This window comes from Neolamprologus brichardi, chromosome 13, assembly GCF_056152115.1.
Source record: "Neolamprologus brichardi isolate AB-2024 chromosome 13, ASM5615211v1, whole genome shotgun sequence".
NCBI classification, from domain to species: Eukaryota; Metazoa; Chordata; class Actinopteri; order Cichliformes; family Cichlidae; genus Neolamprologus; species Neolamprologus brichardi.
The window spans coordinates 43,541-63,561 of record NC_142116.1 but is presented as its reverse complement, the minus strand read 5'-3'; the positions used below and the strand labels follow the sequence as shown (position 1 = coordinate 63,561).

General features: G+C 45.3%; 2 protein-coding genes across 3 annotated transcripts; both read left to right on the top strand.

Annotated features, from left to right (window-relative positions):
- The first annotated feature begins 4,034 nt into the window (after positions 1-4,034).
- On the top strand, positions 4,035-6,696 carry LOC102789768 (voltage-gated potassium channel regulatory subunit KCNG3-like). The gene is made up of 2 exons (XM_006806836.2): positions 4,035-4,908; positions 5,371-6,696. Exons 1-2 carry the CDS (start codon positions 4,340-4,342, stop codon positions 6,014-6,016), a joined length of 1,215 nt encoding a protein of 404 aa, XP_006806899.1. The 5' UTR covers positions 4,035-4,339; the 3' UTR covers positions 6,017-6,696.
- A 4,491-nt stretch (positions 6,697-11,187) lies between these two features.
- Positions 11,188-19,106, top strand: tspan14 (tetraspanin 14). 2 transcript variants are annotated; one of them, XM_006806834.2, is made up of 9 exons: positions 11,188-11,336; positions 12,899-13,032; positions 13,600-13,650; positions 14,302-14,448; positions 14,535-14,705; positions 14,810-14,935; positions 15,004-15,051; positions 15,235-15,348; positions 18,341-19,106. In XM_006806834.2, the coding sequence occupies exons 2-9, from the start codon at positions 12,952-12,954 to the stop codon at positions 18,404-18,406; spliced, it is 804 nt and encodes a 267-aa protein (XP_006806897.1). In that variant the 5' UTR covers positions 11,188-11,336; positions 12,899-12,951; the 3' UTR covers positions 18,407-19,106. The 2 variants fall into 2 exon arrangements, with proteins under 2 accessions (XP_006806897.1, XP_006806898.1); XM_006806835.3 differs by having other exon boundaries at positions 11,192-11,336; positions 12,952-13,032.
- Positions 19,107-20,021: the final 915 nt, after the last annotated feature.

Here is a 20,021-nt window from a genome sequence, read left to right as displayed (position 1 = left end):
ATTAAAGCAAAGCTGAGGAAGCGGTTTAAACTTTGATCCTTTTAATGCAGCACGCGATGCTTTAACCCAGTGGGAGGTTAACGAGAACACAGGTGATGCTAACTCTGTTCCAAAGTACAGTGCCTCAGTCTGAGCATGATTAGAGAAACAGAAAAAAATGGAGACTTCGTACAAAAGTGTAAAAACGAACATTAATGAGAGACAAAGGAGTTCAACATGAATGAAATATGCTAAAGTGGAGAGAACGGATTCAGAACCAGGTCTGATGTGAAGACCTGATGATTAGTTTTGGTTAAAACAGAAGTTTCTGTTTTACACGTTTGTGGCGGGGCTGCAGCGAGGTGAACACACCTGAATCACGCCTCACCTGCATAAAAGGAAGAACTGGGTCCGGTCTGAGGGTTGGTGTTGCTGGTGATGTGCTCGGCTGCGAGCTGAAAAGCTGCAGCTGTGTGTGTAAAGAACAGCAACCACAAATAAAAGATGAGATGATGAGATAGCCTTTATTTGTCAGTTGCAGGTCTTTTGCCCACAATCGAGATGACAGACCTTGCCGACCGTACATACAATACACAAACATCACATTGGGGAGACAGTTCAGGCTAAGTAGCGAGGAAAAAAACATCGAAATGTGTAACACAGAAGGATAATACAGGAATGCACAGATATCAACACACCATAGCACAATAAACACAGACAGCAACATGGGAAAGAGTTCCAGTGTGTACATCTGATCTGGGACCGCTGCAATCTTTGACTGCGCCTCCAACTGACCCGATGTCCACATCAGAGGGGAGGTAAGCGTTGGAGGTGGCGTTGGATCCGGGGTAGGGAGGGTGATGCGTCGGTGAGTGCTTATCAGTATCAGTATATGTATGTGTGTGTGTCTCCATAGTTCAGCTGAGACAGTGTCCTTCGCCCTGACAGGCTAAGTAAACAGTCTTCCAGCCAACCCAGGTGGCCTTGCATGGAACGGGAAGAACAGACTAAACACAGTCGTTATCAGGGTGTTTTGTTCGGCTCCAGCCTTGAGCTCCGGCCTTGAGCCCACAGCTGGCGCCGTAGGGTAGCCGCATTATGATGGTAATTTTTCTTTTGCAACAACTCATGAGAATTTCAAGCTGTTCTTTAACACTCCGACACTGGTCTCTCAATCTCCCGTTGGAGAACCGCGAGTTTCTCCATGATGGTATTAACCTTCAGTTCCGTGGTGTTGTCATTCTTGTGCTCAAAGAGCCGATTCTGAGACCTCACGACCGCAGTCAGCTGTTCCAAGATGTGATCCAACTTCCGCTCAGAGGTGTTGTTCGGAGTGGACTTTTCCTTGATGTAATCCAATGTACGCTCAGAGGTCTTATTCTGAGCATTCACTGCAGCCGTAAGCGCCTCCAAGCTCTTAACCATGCTGCACTCAGTGAGCCCTTTCTGAGAAGTCGTGCCTCGTCCCATCGGTTTGAACAGCCGGTTCCGCTCTCTTAATTCTCCATTAAGCCAGGGCCAAGCCAGCTCCAATCAGCAAGAACCCTGTTACCATGGTTCAGAATAGGTAGATATCTTCAGCGTCCTCGATCCACAGTCCTGCCAGGCACACGATCCTCCATTTCTGCCACCCGTCCATCGTGTATCCGGCAGGGAAAGTCCCTCCAGGGCACTCGGGCTCTCCCGAGCCCAGACTTCTCGTTGAGAAAAGGGTGTCAATAGCATTCAGAGACCAGTTGATCCATAATTCTCTTTAGGTTTTAGACACAGACTGTGAGAGAGCGTTCCAGGGAAAATAATACAAAAAACACGAGACTAGACAAGGACATAAGAACTAAGCAGGGAAGCTAAGGGAGAGGACAGGAGAAAAAGTGCGTGCGCCTCCTCCGAGAGCCAAAGCAGAAAATAAAAGTGTATGCTGGAAAGCATGGAGACGTGGTCAGGTCTGCTGTGGATTTCTTCCAACGTTATATGTTGGATTCATGAGGTTTGGGGCATGGCAACCCAGTACCGGGCAAGCCAAGGAAGGTGCTGGCCCAAAGTGTAGCCAAGCTCGTGACCACCTCCACCCTGACCACCACCTCTCCAACATCCTGGCCTCTGGAGAAAGCTTCAGATCCATCAGGTGCAAAACCATCAGACAAAAGAACAGCTTCTTCCCGTGGGCTGTCAGAACTCTTAATGCAAGAGTGTGAGCAGAGGTCATACAGTGGCTGTATGACTGTATGACCTCTCCCATACAGCCATACAGCCACTCTGTCGCTGCTATTTATTATGCTCCCATTTTTTTTCTCCTCTGCAATATTTCGGCAGATGTGCAGATGATCCACGTCCTTAATGACCTTCCACCCTTATTTATTATTTATTATATTTTATTATGATACCCTTGTAATGCTTGTTTTTTCTTTTTCTTTTTTTGTATATTGTTTTCTTTACTTTCGGACCTTTGTGATCTTGCTGCCGAACTTCACTGTGCAAGCAACTGTATAATGATAATAAAAGTTCTAGGTTCTTTATGCATTTTAAGTTAATTTTATGTTTTTAAGCTAGAATAAATAAGCAACTTCATGTTTAAAAAATCAGATTGTAATGTTTAGATTGTTGGTTTCAAAACAAACATTGGTGGAAACAATGTTCAATCTGTTTTTTAGTTGAAGATATTTTAAATTACACGCCACACTCGGTAGAGGGCAGCATGTTTCCCTTTCTCAGTGGGTGGTAGAGATTTGGAGATGCATGCAGCGAAGTTTTCCAGCTGTGGGTAAAGAGTGTGAGTGTCAATGCTCCCTTCACGTTAATGCAGCCATTGAGGTATGCAATTAGCATTTTATGTGTTGCTAGAAAAATAAGATGTTTTTGTGACAGAGCTGTTTATATGTTAGTCACAGAATGTGTCAACATTTTGTAAAGGTCAACATCTGAATGTTTATGTTATTGAATAATATGCTCTATGAGAACGCCTTACTGTAAAAAATAGATTATTTTATGTTGTTTTGTACATCATGGCATCATTGGTAGCACCTGTGTCCAACAACCTGGAGACAGTTACGTCGTGACAGAAGCATATTCTGCTAGACTGCTGTTCAAGTGTGTTGGAGACTTAAAGGCCATCCAGGCCCTTAACCTCTTCAATTGTAATGAGAAAAAGACTGAAGTTGACGTTTGCAGGTATCACTCTGACACCCTTGTTGATCTTTGTTCCTTGGCCCAGGCAGCACTTTGAGAGTGTAATCCACACCTTTGTTACCGTTCTGCTGGACTACTGGAATGAGCTTTGCTTGAGGGCTGGTGCTTCTTCAGTGGCTCATCTTCAGTTGGTACAGAATGCTGCTGCATGTCTTTGAACCAGCACACACAATTATGAGCATGTTTCTCCCATTTTAACCTGGAACCACTGGCCGCCTATAAATTTTAGGATCACTTTTGGAATTGCTTTAAAAGGCTCTAATTATCTCGTCCCACATTACTTCCTGTTCTCTCAGGTCGGCCGATCAGCTGCTCATGAGTGTATCGAAAACTAAGCGTAAGCTCAGAGGGCACCGTTACAGCTCGTAAAACATTTGGAACAACTTAGCCTTGTACAGGCATTTATTAATCTTTATTCTTTTTTGTTGCATGGCTGTAGTTCCTTGTTTTCTCCAAAATCCGATCATGATGATGAGGATGATGATGATGATGATGATGATGATGATGATGATGATGATAATGATGATGATGATGATGATGATGATGAGCTGTGTCCAGCAGGGGGAAACCTTTCCACAGCTCTGCAGGTTATTACTGAGTTCATAAAATCATTATGCACACATGCTTTGATGCGCACTGAAACATTAAATTATGATTAAGAGGATTAAATGTTTAATATGAAAATGAGCACAGCTAAAGAGGAAGAAGATCAGCAGGAGAGGATGAGGAGATGCTGAAGCACAGGAAGGAGGTTTTGGGGGATATAAAGTGTCTCTGGCTCAGACTCTTCGGATCAGCGAGTGATCCTCCCCCTCTCTGACAGGAGGAGGAGGAGGGTGAGCTGCTGCTCTTCACTCTCAGAGATGCAGCAGAAGTCAAAGAGAATCCTCGCTGATTTCTGCTGAGCAGATGTCTATGGCATTGATTCAGTTTGACTAAAAATAATCGATGAAAGTGGGTCACTGCTCATTTGATCTTCTTTACATTCCTGACACGCTTCCGTTTTCACTGAAGCTGCGAAGACATTTTTATCTGAGGAGGAAACTTGAGAAGCAACAGCGTTCTCGCACTCTTTGGCTGCTGACATGAAACTTTGGAGCATCTTGGCTGCGCTCGCAGGAGTCTGAAGGTTTCCAGCACGAACTGCGGCAACGCCTCCTCACGCAGAGAAAACATGAAATGTGGCAGCAGCCTCTGCACACTGAACGTTGGTGGCCGCAGGTTCTCCTACACCGCAGAGCTGATGAGGCGTCTCCCCCTCAGCAGACTCAGTCGACTGCTTCGCTGCGTGTCGGAGAGCGAGCTTCTTGAGCTCTGCGATGACTACGATCGTGATCGCAATGAGTTCTTCTTTGACCGCCACTCTGAGGCCTTCAGTTTCATCATGCTGTACGTGCAGCACGGGAAACTGCGCTTTGTGCCACACATGTGCGAGCTTTCCTTCTACAACGAGATGCTGTACTGGGGCCTGGAGAGCTCCGATCTGCAGCTGTGCTGCCAGCGTCTTCTGGACGACCGCATGTCTGAAGCCCTCGTGCACTTCTTCCCGGAGGAGGAGCCGCCACGTGGCCCTGAGATTACGCAGAATCCTTGGCTGGAGAGGATGAGGAGAACATTTGAGGAGCCCACGTCCTCGTTGGCTGCGCAGCTCCTTGCTTCAGTGTCAGTGCTGTTTGTAGTCATCTCCATGGTGATGCTATGTGCCAGCACCTTACCTGATTGGACGGCGCTGGAACAGCAAAGGTAGGACTCACACTGACACACACACTGCACTATTCAGAATCAGCCCCTGACAGACCCGGTCCAGTTCTGACGGGTACCTGCAGCAGGTTCGGAGCAGAACCAGGACCAGCAGCGGATTATTGATAATTGACTGATAAGTCACAAAGTGTACATGCTCCTGTGTGTGTAAAGCTTCTTGCCACAGTGGTAGCTCTGCATGCTTGAGTTGGCTGTGAGATGTGCAGAGGCATCTGTGTCTCCAGCTGGAATCAAACAGCAACCTTTTGCTCACCAAGCAAATGTGTTAACCATTGCGTCATTGTCAGTGTACCTAATATGAATAACTTAACTCCCCCTCTGTGTGAAACCATTGTGAAAGATTGTCTGACATCGCCACCTGTGATTTGTTCAGATTTGTTTCAGCAACATCTCATTGGTCTCTCTCTGCTTTCTCATTTGTCCCCTGTGGCCCCTCCCTTGCAGCATCATCGAGGCGGTGTGCATTGGTTGGTTCACGGCAGAGTGCATTGTCCATTTCCTAGTGTCTCGTGATAAGTGGGACTTCATTCAGCGGCCTCTGAACATCATTGACCTTCTGGCCATCCTGCCATACTACATCTCTGTTGCCATGACGAGCCTGACGGGCGAGAACTCGCAGCTGCAGCGAGCCGGTGTGACACTGCGTGTCCTTCGCACGATGCGGATCTTCTGGGTTATCAAGCTGGCGCGTCACTTCATGGGCCTGCAGACACTTGGCCTGACGCTTCGTCGCTGCTATCGTGAGATGGTAATGCTCCTGGTCTTCGTCTGTGTTGCCATGGCGATCTTCAGTGCGCTGGCTCAGCTGCTAGAGCACGGCCTTGACCTGGAGGCTGGAAACCATGACTACGCCAGTATCCCCGCTGCCTGCTGGTGGGTCATCATATCCATGACCACAGTGGGATACGGGGACATGTACCCGATGACAGTGGCGGGGCGCGTGCTCGGAGGCCTCTGCGTGGTGAGCGGCATCGTCCTGCTGGCGCTGCCCATCACCTTCATCTATCACAGCTTTGTCCAGTGCTACCACGAGCTGAAGATGCGTTCAGCTCGCTGTGGCCGCAGTCTGTCGGGCGAATTCGTCAACTGACCGTCATCCTGCTGCTGAGGAGGGGCGCTGCCATCAGCTCCATCACAATGAGAAGGATACATCGATCGGACCGATCAAAAAGCAACTTGAGTTTCCCCCGACGCCTCCATCGGAGTGAGTGTGTGTGAATACAGGGTGTAGCGAGACACAACCTAACCCTCCTTTTGCTGTTTTCCAAACAGGACTCAGGTGACTTTACTTTGATAGTTTCTCATCCTGATTCGATCTTGGACTGAACTCACAGACAGTCAGGTCCTGTTGCTCAGAAGAGTCGGGGAATAATGCGCTCACACAGTGAAATGGTGGTGAGATAAACTCACACCATGCGATGCCCCCTCAGGTTAGGCATGAGAGGCAACCCGGCGGTCTGTGGCATTATTGAACCCCTCCTTTGTTTCCATGGTGACCGTAGAGCCAGTCAGCTGAAGTGTTGAAAGCATCTGGTTTGAATGTCCGGATGGAGAAGCGGGCGGAGTGTGAAGTATCTGACTACTTCTTCTTCTGTGTGAAACGCTGCAGGGTTTGACCCAAAGTACACTTATACAGGCGACCCCTTTAACCTTTGACCTTTACTCCAGAGATGTCAAACTCTCCATTTAGGCAGCAGCTCATGTGTTTATGAACTCTGACCTCTGTTGGCTGATTCCGATCAGAAAACCACATTAAAGGTTAAAGCTGAAAACCTCACTGACTCCACCTGTCCATCATTTAAACATCGTCTCAGTGTTGCACAAAATACAATAACAATGAAATCAGGTTTTCACATTAGAGTTACAATGGGATTTACACAAAACACCTGACATTAAAGCTCCTCCCACTGCGTCACAGGTGGAGTCCATGTCAGAAGGTCAGACAAAAGGCTGAAACATATAAAAAAAAAAACTCTTCATATATTTTACAGGTGGGACTCTGAGAAGATGCTGAAGGTTTCAGGTAAATAAAGACGAAGAACGAAGTAACCTGGGAACACCTGAGTGATGAGAAAGTCCACACTCAGAGCTTCTGACAAACTGAGAGCAACAGACCATGGGCCTCATGAGACCCGAGATTTTACGATCCGGCTGAGCCGTCCTCTGGGGAGACACACACACACCCACACACTGAGTGTGTGTGTGTGACGGGTTCTCCTGGCGTGTTCTCAGAGTGAGAGCTAATCAATAACATGGCAGCTGAACAGCTGAGACCATCTCATGATAAATCATTTGTGAACTTTTCTCAGCAAATGTTTGTTTGTGTTCTTTGTGTGTGACGTCACACATCACGTTAGTTTGATGTTGTTAAATCCAAGCACGCACATGCCAAGTGGCGTGCTGATGGTGATTATTTGATTCTGATTGGGCTGAGATCTCCTCGGTGCCTGAAGCTTGGATCAGCTCCTCTCTTTGAGTTTAAAAAAACTCTTTCTAAATCATCTGTTAACAAACCGAGCGAGCTGGAAGGAGACGAGAGCAGCGAGGAGGCGGGAAGGTCGTCACAATAAAGCGAGTTTGTGATGAATCACGCGTGGTTCATCGCCTCCTGCCGTGTGACTCCAAATCTTAAATCAGAGAAAACATTCACGGAGTGTGTGAGTTCTCACAGGAACGCAGCGTGTCGAGCATCTCTGAAGGACATGGCTGATCAGAGACAGGAGCAGAGTTCAGCTTATTGATTAGCCGGGTCTGCAGATAGACACGAGGCACAGGAACCTTTCAGTCTTTTGTTTTGCAGAAACATCAGCAAATGTAAACACCAGCATCGCCCAGTCTTCAGGAATAACTTCCTGAGGATTTTTTATCCAGTCTGTGGTAACCCCTTCAGTTTCTCATGAGTGGATATAGTATCTGAGACAGCAAACAGCCAGTTCACGCACAGGACAAAACTCAGCTGTTCATCTGCATCTAAAGGTCAAAGGTCACTCTTTGAGAATCCCCACATGTTGGACAGAGAAGACAGATGGAGTGAAGGAAGCATCTATGTCCACTGTGAACAACCATCTTTGAACAGAGGGCGGGGCTTACAACACCAACTGTCTGCCATCTATAATCCAGTCTGAGATCCTTCCCAGATGCCTTAACGCCCATTCAAAACATGTGACATCAGTAGGTCACATGATAGGGTGGGGCAAGGTCTCAATAGTTTAACCTGAAACCTTTTTCACACCTTGGCTCATGTGGTGAGGCACATGGTCAAAAGTGGGTGAACGACCCACTTAAGGGACACTCCCACTAGGGTTTAAATATTTGGGACTCTCCACCATTTAGTCTGAAGAAGCTTCTCAGATAAAAATGAAACTTTATGAAACTGGAACACATGAAAGCTGTGAAATGCTACGCTGAGGTCCATCAGGACAAGCACAGAGATCAGAGGCCATAAGAAGATCACCTGTAACCTTCACTGAAGCTGTTTCTGTGCTGTGATGGGCTCTGAAACCTGATGGAAACTCTTCAAATAAACCCAGCTGTTTTAGAACTACTCTCTCAGTGTTCTTCCTCCAAAAGGTGTCCAGCCCCCTCCTCCAGTTCTTCTGGGAAGCAGCAGGACATTCCCAGGCCTCCCTGTCAAACCTCTGTCTCTCCATTTGGATGTGAAACAGCTCTCCTAGAGACCAGGAGGCGTGCTGACCTGGACGGGACACTTCATTGTTATTCCTGTGTACCGCTTCACTCCCTACTGGAGATCATCATCTGATGGACCAACAGAAACGCATCAGAGAGATTCTGAGACCATCAACCCCCCCCCCCCCCCCCACCCCTCACCCTCCATCGCTTGGCTGCACTTAGAAAGCCTGAAAAAGTCCAACATTCACCAAGAACAGATCTGAGTTCTGCTTAATGGAACAAACCTGGTCTACAGTGAACTAACACACCTGAAAACACCTGGATGGTTTCATTGCAGCCACCTTAATAAAGATTCTAATAAATACAAAGCAATTATATTTCAAATCAAAGCATGAATTAACTTAAAACCTTCATTAAATGCTCTTGTTTGGAGAAGAGCTGCCAAAAAATCAAATCACAAAAACAAAATTAAAAAAAGATCAACCTCTCTGCTGAACTTTGACCTCAATCAGCTTATTGAATCAAAGTAAGTTTGTCAATTAGACCTAGAAGCAGCTGTGAACGATAAAATTTATGTTTTTTTACTAGACGCACAGTGATTTCAGTGAAGCAGCTGCAGTGAGTGTAGCATGCTCATAGGTTTGGAGACATGACTCAGTGAGCACGCTCAGTGAGCACGCTCAGTGGGTTCAGCTGCTCTCTGCGGAACAGCAGCTTCTATTTTCAGTCATTTTCATCAGAACTGCAGCCTCAAATCTCTGCAGCTCAGAGTCACGGAGATTCCCACAGGACTGGAAAACGGTCCAAAAGCCCGGAGAGGCTGGAGAGCCTCAGGTGTCGCTCACTTCACACCTCCTTTGAGGGATTCGGCCCACAGGAGGGGTCAGGGGTCATTAGAAAGAACCAAACGTCATCACCATCATCATCGGGACGGTGTAGGGCTAAATAAAGCCTGAGCCCACGCGGAGGTTAAATGGGCTAACTGAGCTCAGGTGTGTCTGGAGTTGAGGCAAGAGTTTCCCCTCAAATAAAAACTGATGATGTCACACACGGAGGCGATGAACATGTCTGATTCATTCAACACGCTTTTAATCTGACGACCTTCACATCTGCTCAGACACACACACCCTGCTTTCAGTTTGGACACGCAGGTTTCTATTCACACACACACCTTTGAAAGACACACACACACACACATTTTCTACTCGTCTTTTATTTGCTGAGATTCTTCAGTTCTGAAATAGAGTTTATTAGAAATATAGATCAGGAGGAGATTTTCAAAATAAAATCAGGAGGATTTTTTAAAATGTTACACACGTTTGTTCTTCCAAATCTGCTGTATGCCATAGTTCTCCCTCTGTTGCCATGGAGATGGTGACAGGATGCTTGAAGCTAGATGTCAGGGTAAGAGATCACACACACACACACACACACACACAAGCCCGTTCAGCTATCTTAGTGAGGACCTTCATTGACATAATGGTTTCCCTAGCCCCTTACCCTAACCCTAACCATTAAAATGAATGCCTAACCCTAACCCTATACCTAACCATAATCTAATTGTAACCCTGACAAACCACATTTTGAGCCTCAAAAAGGACCGGTGTGTGTGTCCTCACAAGTGACTGCTGGTCCACACAAGTATAGTAGAATGCAGATTTCGGTGCTCATAAAGATAGCTAGACAGGAACACAAACACACACACACTGCTGTAAGCTTTATTTTTGTGTTATTGTTTTTTCAAAACTGCAGCTGATCCTCACAGCTGACCATCGGTAACCATGACAACAGAAAGCACCAGGCCACTGTTTCCTTGGCAACAGCAAGGCAAAGGCCTCAAATAAGTGATATGTGACATATTACCATGACAGCCTGACAGGAAGTTAATCGCGGCCATGAAAAACATTAGTAGGCAGCTCTGATTGGCTGTTGTCATGGTTACGCTACAGGGTGTCAAAACATACATGCCACTTACATACATGTCAGTTCTTTCCCAAATTTAGCAACCCATTCATCCATTAGGGCCTCAAGTAAAAACAAACAAACAAATTTATCAGCTCGTTAGGGTTCCGAGTGTTTCAAATAATTCATAATTATACAATCAATAAACTCCTCTATCACCTAATTTCTGTTCCGGTCATGTGATCATTTCAGTGGTTTTGAAGTCTGACTGAAAATAAACACAAGAACATAAGGAGCAGTTAGGCAAAACAACAACAACAACACTTTTAAAACTGGGGGGAAGAGATCACAACTTCAGTTTTTGCAGTTTCAAGACTTCCTGTCTAGTTTCCAGAGCTCATTCTTCGTTTGGACTCCTTTGTGGTTATAAACCTGGCTGATGATGAGGCTGGTACGCTTTCAGTTTTTCCTTATTCAGTTTCAGTTCATTTCCAGGCGGAAGTTTAAGTGTAGTATATATTTTGAAATGTTTAATTTTAGTTAATTCTTGAGTAAAATTGTCGTTTTTCTAAATTTCTAGTTCCTTAGTGGAATAGAATAGAATCTCCTATTCTCTTCTATTCTATTCTCTCGCTCTCTGCGCGGTTGTGTAAAACCTTTTCGGTGCTCAGTATAAATTAATAGTTCAGGCGTTTGTTGTTGCAGTTCTCTTCTCCTCCAGCAGGTGTCACTGATTCACTCTGTCCCCTGTTGCACCACAGAAGAAGAGGAAGTGCGTTAACAGCGGAAGAAAAGGAAGTTCGGCTCTCAACTCAAAGTTTAAAAATTATCGATTAGAGATCGGAGCGGGAGTAGGATCTATTGGTCAGTAATCGGAGGTGAGTTTCGGGAGGAGCTCGCTTCCTCTTTTATACGTTGTGTCTCTCCTTTAGCTTTTCCGTGCTAACATTTAGCATCAGGAACTTCCTGTTTGTCGATAACAAAACTGATTAATAGACCAGTCAATAATACGATGGCAAACTGACGAATGGTGGGCAATAATCGATGCTCTGCGGATTGACGTGGGTAGATAATCGATTAATTAGGAATTACAGGTCAGCCTGAGCTGAACTCAGTAACTGATCAATTACTCATCACCGGAACTCATCACTGATCAATAAGACCAGACAGGGAATAGTTTGCCAATTTATTAAACTTCAATGTGATTGGACTGTGATCAATAAAACCCCTATCAGTGCAGTGTGAAAAGACCTGATCAATAAACTTTAACCCGAATCCAATCAGACCGATTGGAGGGTCACATCTGCTGTCTTCAGCCCGCCCTGTGAAACACAAGTAACGACGAAGACGTCGTTTCTCAAAAAAAGCTCCAATTTATTCGTTAGATTAAACACAAGAAGTATTTAAGGTTAAGTTAAAATGTTTACAAACAACACAATACGTAACACATCCGAATCATTTATTTATTGTAGAAGAAGAGCATTATGGGCAAGGGTTAAGTATGGATGGAGAGCGGCGTTATTTATGCTGAAATAAAGAAGATGTATAACAGAGCGCTCACTGTGAACGATTGAACTGATGACTGCGAGCATTTTAAAACTGACCTTACAGCTGCTACAAACACATTTTAATAAACGATGTTAAAATAGAAAAGCCCACGTCCGCCTACAGCCTCGCTCTGCTCTCTTGGCTCTGCTCGTCAGGCCTGAAAGCGTCTGATTGGCTGCTCTGTCCTCATTGCTCTGCTCTGACACGGATCGATATTGCATCCACGACCCGTTCAGCTGCGATAAGTCTGCTAACTGCTACGTTAATGGTAACAGATGGCCAATGTGATTATGGGGTCACTCCTAACATTTAAACAGCTAATGCTAACATATACGCCGACCAAGTTAACGTTTGTGATAACTGTTTAATACTTCAGTGTTGTTGAAACGGAAGCTTTACTGACATCTGAACTTCCTCTTAAAGTGTTGTTCAGTGTGATGAACTGTGTCGACTTCAGCTTTTAGTTGGTGGGAGCTGTGTGTGACACTGGTATTGATTTCACTGCGTGTTGTACTCGTATAACTATGCATGTGACAAATAAAGAATCTTGATACTGTTGTAAACCTTTATTCTGAAAGCATCTAACTTCCTGTTAAGCCAAAATATCTCTGACCCCTGACCTTAACCACTTACATCTGCAAACTCGTCACCTGACTGTCAGCTGTCCACACAGCCTGGACCAGGTGAATAGCAGTGATGGCACACCTGTGCGTGGGTCAGTGTGGCGCTCTGACTGATGATGTTAAATTCTTTGCTGTAACCATCACCTCATGTAGGTACACCTGAGCTGTGTTTACCTGACAGTTACATGTCGCATCTGCAGTGAGCTCCTTACATGAAACTGTTTTCTGTTTGAGTAAACTACGACAGACTCTGTTTCCTGTTTTCTCAGAACCTCAGCGCATCACTTCCTGTTTGGTTATACGTGTGTGGATTCTTTCTCAGATGTATTACTATCGCTATGACAATGCTGAGATCAACTGCTGCTACAAATACCTGATGTTCAGCTACAACATTATCTTCTGGGTGAGTTTCACACACCTATCACCTGTTGCTCTTCTCTGACGTCAATGGCATGATACCGTTTGTTTTCCACGACAAAAAGATAAAAAAAAAAAAAAAAATGAAGTAGTAGAAGGTACATGAGCATGGGAGACCATCGCCCCCTGCTGGCAGCATGCAGATACAGCAGAGGTTCTGCACACACCAGAACAGAACAATAACGAGAGAACAGAGCTAAAGAGATTTCCTGTGTCTGTGCTGTTTCCTGTACAGACTTTCACTGAGCTAAACTAGACACTCTCTGTTTCCTGTCTGCTCGTGGGTGACAGGAAGTGAGGTCACTCGCTTCCTGTTTAGAGGAAGTGTGGGGTTAACAGATGAGATTGTGTGAGGTTCAGTCTGTCCAACACTTCCTGTCTGTGACATGTTTATATGAGTTTGGCTGACTGCAGCAGACCAACCAATCAGACACTGTGTGGTCACATGTAAAACATCTGGAATTAATTCAGCAGGGTGGGATTGGTCTAAACGTTGGTCAGTTGAGTCTTGTTTCCGTGGCTCTGTTTAATTGCTGGTGTGTCTGTGTTGCAGCTGGCTGGCATCGCCTTCATTGCAGCAGGTTTCTGGGCATGGAGTGAGAAGGTGAGTGACGCTGAGGGGTGTGGTCTCAGTCTTTGTCTTGCTGAGAACAAGTGTAAGTCTCGCGATGAGTCATCAACACATGAAAACTTTAAGTCTAGGCTGTTTCTACTGAAATGACTTGTTTTCTCAAACTGCAAGCTTTAAGGCATGACAAATATGAAGAACCGCTGATCAACGGCTTTGACTTTTAGCTGTCGGGTTGTTGGTTTTGCCTGTTTCCACGCCGACCAATCCTGTGATAATCTAGATCAGGGGTGGGGAACTCCAGGCCTCAAGGCTCAGTGTCCTGCAGGTTTAGACGTGTCTGCTGATTCAAATGGCTAAATGACCTCCTCAACATGTCTTGAAGTTCTCCAGAACCCTGGTAATGAACTCGTCATTTGATTCAGGTGCGTTGACTGAAGGTGATGTCTAAAACCTGCAGGACACCGGCCCTCGAGGCCCTGATTTAGATGTTTATGTTCCACAAATTCAGTAGCCATGTCTCCAAAACAGCCATCTTCATAAACATTTTCCTGCTGTGACCAAAACTCAGCCAGAGCACCAAATTTGATTCGTAGTTTGGAAAAAAAACCAAAAAACGATTTCACCGCAGTCAGCTGAAGCCACTTTGCCGTGAGACTGCATGAGGCTTTCTCTGCTGGTTCACAGGGAGTGCTGATGGACCTAACCCAGGTAACCCGGGTGCACGGGTTCGACCCAGTTTGGTTGGTTCTGGCAGTTGGTGGCATCACCTTCGTCCTGGGGTTTGCTGGCTGCGTGGGAGCGCTGAGGGAAAACATCTGTCTGCTGAAGTTTGTACGTGAACACATTTTAAGCTGGAAACTTTCTGCTGTGCATCAGATTTTCAATGTTGAAATGTTCTGTGTGGTTCTTGTGATCAGTTCTCAGGTGTGATTGGCTTGATCTTCTTCCTGGAGCTGACGGCGGCAGTGCTGGTGGTGGTTTTCCAAAGTCAGGTCAGAGCGTGGATCAACGAGTTCTTCCTGGCAAACATCAAGGGGTACAGAGACGACATCGACCTGCAGAACCTCATCGACTCAGTGCAGAGGATGGTAAAACATCTGTTCCCTTTAGTACCTTAAGAACTATTTCTTTAAAGAGGAACTTTCAGCCTTTAGTTCTTTGGGCTCTTACCTTTGGAACTATTCTCACGCAGAACGCCTGCTGTGGCGCTCAGACCCCGCAGGACTGGAACCAGAACGTGTACTTCAGCTGCGACGAGAATAACCGTAGCAGAGAGAAGTGCGGCGTTCCGTTCTCCTGCTGCATCCAAGATCCTGCTGTGAGTTGATCAATAATCAGTTCTGATCGGTGCAGGCAATCAAGCCGTTAACCTGCCGTCTGTTTCAGGACTTGGTGATGAACACTCAGTGTGGCTATGACGTGAGGCGCAACCAGGTGAGGTCACTTCCTGTGGTGTCATATAACACCTGCTGGACAGGTGAGCAGATATAACATGAGGCTGACATCACAGTGGCATCCCAGCTGCTGACAGAGGAATAGACTTGTATAAATAAGTTGCATGTTCCATTGAGAACCTCACAGCCTAACGTTCTCTGATGTTCTCGGGTTCCTGTGCAGTCAGAGTGGAGTAAGCATATCTACACCAAAGGCTGCATTGCGGCGTTGGAGGACTGGTTGCCGAGAAACCTGTACACGGTGGCCATCGTCTTCGTAGTCATCTCCCTGCTGCAGGTAAGAAAACATCTTTTACTCTGTGAGAAGGCTCAGGGTTTTATCAGCATCAGAACTTTGACCAGATAAGTTCCCACTGCTGGAGGCTTCCTGAACAACTTTCACAGCTTTTGGAGGTTTGCAGCAGGCGATTCATTCACCTGGCTGTTTTTCTCGACGTTCTGAAGCGTCACAGATGGCTTTCAGGTAGATTGGCGAGATCCAAAGGGCCCCAAAGCAAAAATTGCTGTTTGTGCGAATATCCACATACAGTGGGGCAAAAAAGTATTTAGTCAGCCACCGATTGTGCAAGTTCCCCCACTTAAAATGATGACAGAGGTCAGTAATTTGCACCAGAGGTACACTTCAACTGTGAGAGACAGAATGTGAAAAAAAAATCCATGAATTCACATGGTAGGATTTGTAAAGAATTTATTCGTAAATCAGGGTGGAAAATAAGTATTTGGTCAATAACAAAAATACAACTCAATACTTTGTAACATAACCTTTGTTGGCAATAACAGAGGTCAAACGTTTACTATAGGTCTTTACCAGGTTTGCACACACAGTAGCTGGTATTTTGGCCCATTCCTCCATGCAGATCTTCTCAAGAGCAGTGATGTTTTGGGGCTGTCGCCGAGCAACACGGACTTTCAACTCCCGCCACAGATTTTCTATGGGGTTGAGGTCTGGAGACTGGCTAGGCCACTCCAGGACTTTCAAATGCTTCTTACGGAGCCACTCCTTTGTTGCCCGGGCGGTGTGTTTTGGATCATTGTCATGTTGGAAGACCCAGCCTCGTTTCATCTTCAAAGTTCTCACTGATGGAAGGAGGTTTTGGCTCAAAATCTCACGATACTTGGCCCCATTCATTCTGTCCTTAACACGGATCAGTCGTCCTGTCCCCTTGGCAGAAAAACAGCCCCATAGCATGATGTTTCCACCCCCATGCTTCACAGTAGGTATGGTGTTCTTGGGATGCAACTCAGTATTCTTCTTCCTCCAAACACGACGAGTTGAGTTTATACCAAAAAGTTCTACTTTGGTTTCATCTGACCACATGACATTCTCCCAATCCTCTGCTGTATCATCCATGTGCTCTCTGGCAAACTTCAGACGGGCCTGGACATGCACTGGCTTCAGCAGCGGAACACGTCTGGCACTGCGGGATTTGATTCCCTGCCGTTGTAGTGTGTTACTGATGGTGACCTTTGTTACTTTGGTCCCAGCTCTCTGCAGGTCATTCACCAGGTCCCCCCATGTGGTTCTGGGATCTTTGCTCACCGTTCTCATGATCATTTTGACCCCACGGGATGAGATCTTGCGTGGAGCCCCAGATCGAGGGAGATTATCAGTGGTCTTGTATGTATTCCATTTTCTGATGATTGCTCCCACAGTTGATTTTTTCACACCAAGCTGCTTGCCTATTGTAGATTCACTCTTCCCAGTCTGGTGCAGGTCTACAATTCTTTTCCTGGTGTCCTTCGAAAGCTCTTTGGTCTTGGCCATGGCGGAGTTTGGAGTCTGACTGGTGGAGGCTGTGGACAGGTGTCTTTTATACAGATGATGAGGTCAAACAGGTGCCATTCATACAGGTAACGAGTGGGGGACAGAAAAGCTTCTTACAGAAGACGTTACAGGTCTGTGAGAGCCAGGGATTTTCCTTGTTTGAGGTGACCAAATACTTATTTTCCACCCTGATTTACGAATAAATTCTTTACAAATCCTACCATGTGAATTCATGGATTTTTTTTTCACATTCTGTCTCTCACAGTTGAAGTGTACCTCTGGTGCAAATTACTGACCTCTGTCATCATTTTAAGGGGGGGAACTTGCACAATCGGTGGCTGACTAAATACTTTTTTGCCCCACTGTATGTGTGGTTCAGGTGTCTGACAGAGCAACCCAACCCTCATAAACTCCTATTTTATTCACAAAAGAACAGAAAACCATCAAACTAAGAAAATCATTTCACCGTTTCAACAATACCTGAGCTCGTCTTGAATCTGTAAAGAATTTATTTGGTAAAGTTTGACAGGTCCATGTTTCCTGTGTCTGTGATGGTCTGTGAGCTGAGCAGTCTCTCTGGCTCTGCGTCGTCCTGTTGTTGGTATAAAAGCTCTGGACTGCAGTCGGGCAGGTTCAGCAGCCGGACTCTTCTTCTGCAGAGCCGTGCATGCAGTTTAGCATGGTCCTGATCGGACATGAAGGCCTTCCTGAAGAACACATCTGGATGGAGCAGGTGTGGCTCTAGAACCAGTTTGTACCTTTCTGCACTGATGGAGCCTTTCCAGATGTGCAGGGTGACTGGTTTCCATCACAGAATTTGTCGGTTTTTAACGCAGTGCTGCCTAAGGATCAGTCATCAGCCTCATCCCTCCAGGGAGGCCTCCAGGGTATTTTGATGAAGTCATGTTCTGTAGATGATTAGATGTTCACAGTGAGGTGTAGTTTTCACAGTGGTCAAGCTCTGCCTCTCTAATATGCTCTTTATATACCCGATCATGTGACCCACCTGCTGAAAATTATCCTGATTATCTGTTAAATGTTCCTCCAGCTGTTTCTCTTTCGAACTTTTTAAAGATCAAGCTCGTGTTGGTCTAAAAGCTGAAATTGTTCTCTCAGTTAACTCAGGACTTTAGAAAGTCGTGGTCAGGTGAGTACGATTCTACCTGCAGGTATTTAGATAAAGAAGAAGAACAGGTGGAAATGTGGCTTCTCCAGTGGTTCCAGCTGTCAGGTGTGTGTGTTAGGTGTTTGTAATGACCTGAGCCCACCTCTGCTGTCACAGCTAAACGATCCCACAGTCCACTCACCCGTCTCTGCTCTCACCTGCTCACTCTGTTAGATTCACTCCTCATCAGGTGTATTTCTTTACAACACCTGTGTTTATAATCTGTTATAAACTCACCTGCACAACTTGCGCTTTCATCAGCTCATCTGAACTCTGGTGGTACTTTGAAGTGTGTACCTGTCTGCCTGAGTACTTACCTGCTGATGTGTCTCTGAGCAGATGGTGGGGATCTACCTGGCCAGGAACCTGATTGCCGACATCGATAAGGTTAAATTCAGCTACTGAAGCCTGCAAGGGGAGGGCGGGGAGCTTACACCAGGTGTTACAGGACCAACTTTCTTCAGATGTGCCTTCTTCTTCCTCCTCTGATGTCATTGCCGTCGTAACTGAAACAAGGCATTCTGTTGTAAACTGGGAACGTACGACAGCATGGAAGCCACTTTCTGTTTGTGTGTTTTGTTTTTTGTTTTGCTTGTTCGGGGTCATGTGACGAAATTCCACCCTAGGCTGCTTCGATGAATGTTTAGAAACCAATGTGACCTTTGACCTACCGACTTTACCGCTTAGTGCTTCCTAGAACAGAGTTCAGGTTCTCTGCGGGTGGTCCGGGGATCACCAGTACTTAACCTCCATCAATCAGCGGATAATTTTCTGAATAAACAACTTCCGGTCTGTGACATCAAATGTGATGTCATCACAGAAGGCTGAAGACAAACCTGGGTAGTACCACAAAAGAAGAAGCCTTAAATTCAAACTGTTCCTGTAAAGGTGATCGTGTGATTAAGTCAACCGTTAGTAACACTGGACTGCTGTTAACAAGCTTTGAATACATAAAGTTTTGTTGAAATAAAGATTTCAGGACTTTTATTGTTGAAACTTCCTACTTTTGTTTCCTGTTTTAAAGGCATTTATTCTGAAGTAGTGTCTAATAAAGTGAATTTTTACCTTTTTGTATTTGCCAGAATAAAAATTTGTTTTGTGTTTATTTTGTCCTGATCAGTTATTGATTGTCAAGTTTCCACAAGACAAAACTGATTTGATTTGATAAAAAAAAAAAAAAAACCCGGCTAATTGAGTAAAAGGTCACCAATTGGATGAATCTGTAAGATAGGAAGTTACAACATATCTGTGACTGACTGGTTCCTTAAAGTAAAACCAATAAAATCTGAGTTTGTTAACCCCGAGATGAGGAAAACTGGTTTTCTGTTCCAGAAAGACCATTAAAGCCAACTCTGAGTCGGTTGCCATGGTAACAGACTCTCTGACCCTCCCCTCCTGCTGCACCTGAACCAAGTGACTGATACTCTGACTCATAAAGTAAAATCTGCCAAAGCTCAGAGGAGAGAAGTAATCTGCAGGTGTTTATGTTTGTAGAAAACTTAAATCCCAGACTGATGTTAGTTTGCTGCTTTGTTTAGTCATTCAGTCGTCAATATATAAGGATGGAGGCAGTGATGATGTCACAGATCAGGATCAAACCTGTAGCCTCCATCTTCACTCTGTACAGTGATGACATCAGCCTGTCCATTTACTGCATCTTACACTCTGATCAATCATCTCTTATTATAATCTGTGTTTAATCATTTTTATCCAGTAATGGTAATGCTATGGGTAACTAATATCAGGCCCACCAGCAGGCTGAGTGTGTTTAGATCTTTCGTTTGTGTTTCCGTATGTTTTGTCTCAAACATAAGGGTTAGGGTTAGATTTCACATGTAGAATTAGGATTGCATTGTACGTGAACGATGACAAAGGCCTGTTGTATTCTGTTTTTAAGCTGGGTAAATCATGACAGCAGTTTGGGATGACCAGTTCATCCCAAACCAGCTTGATGGGGTTTCAGTCTGGAGACTGTGCTGGACACTCCATGTTTACAAGCTCACCATCTTGTTCTTTTTTC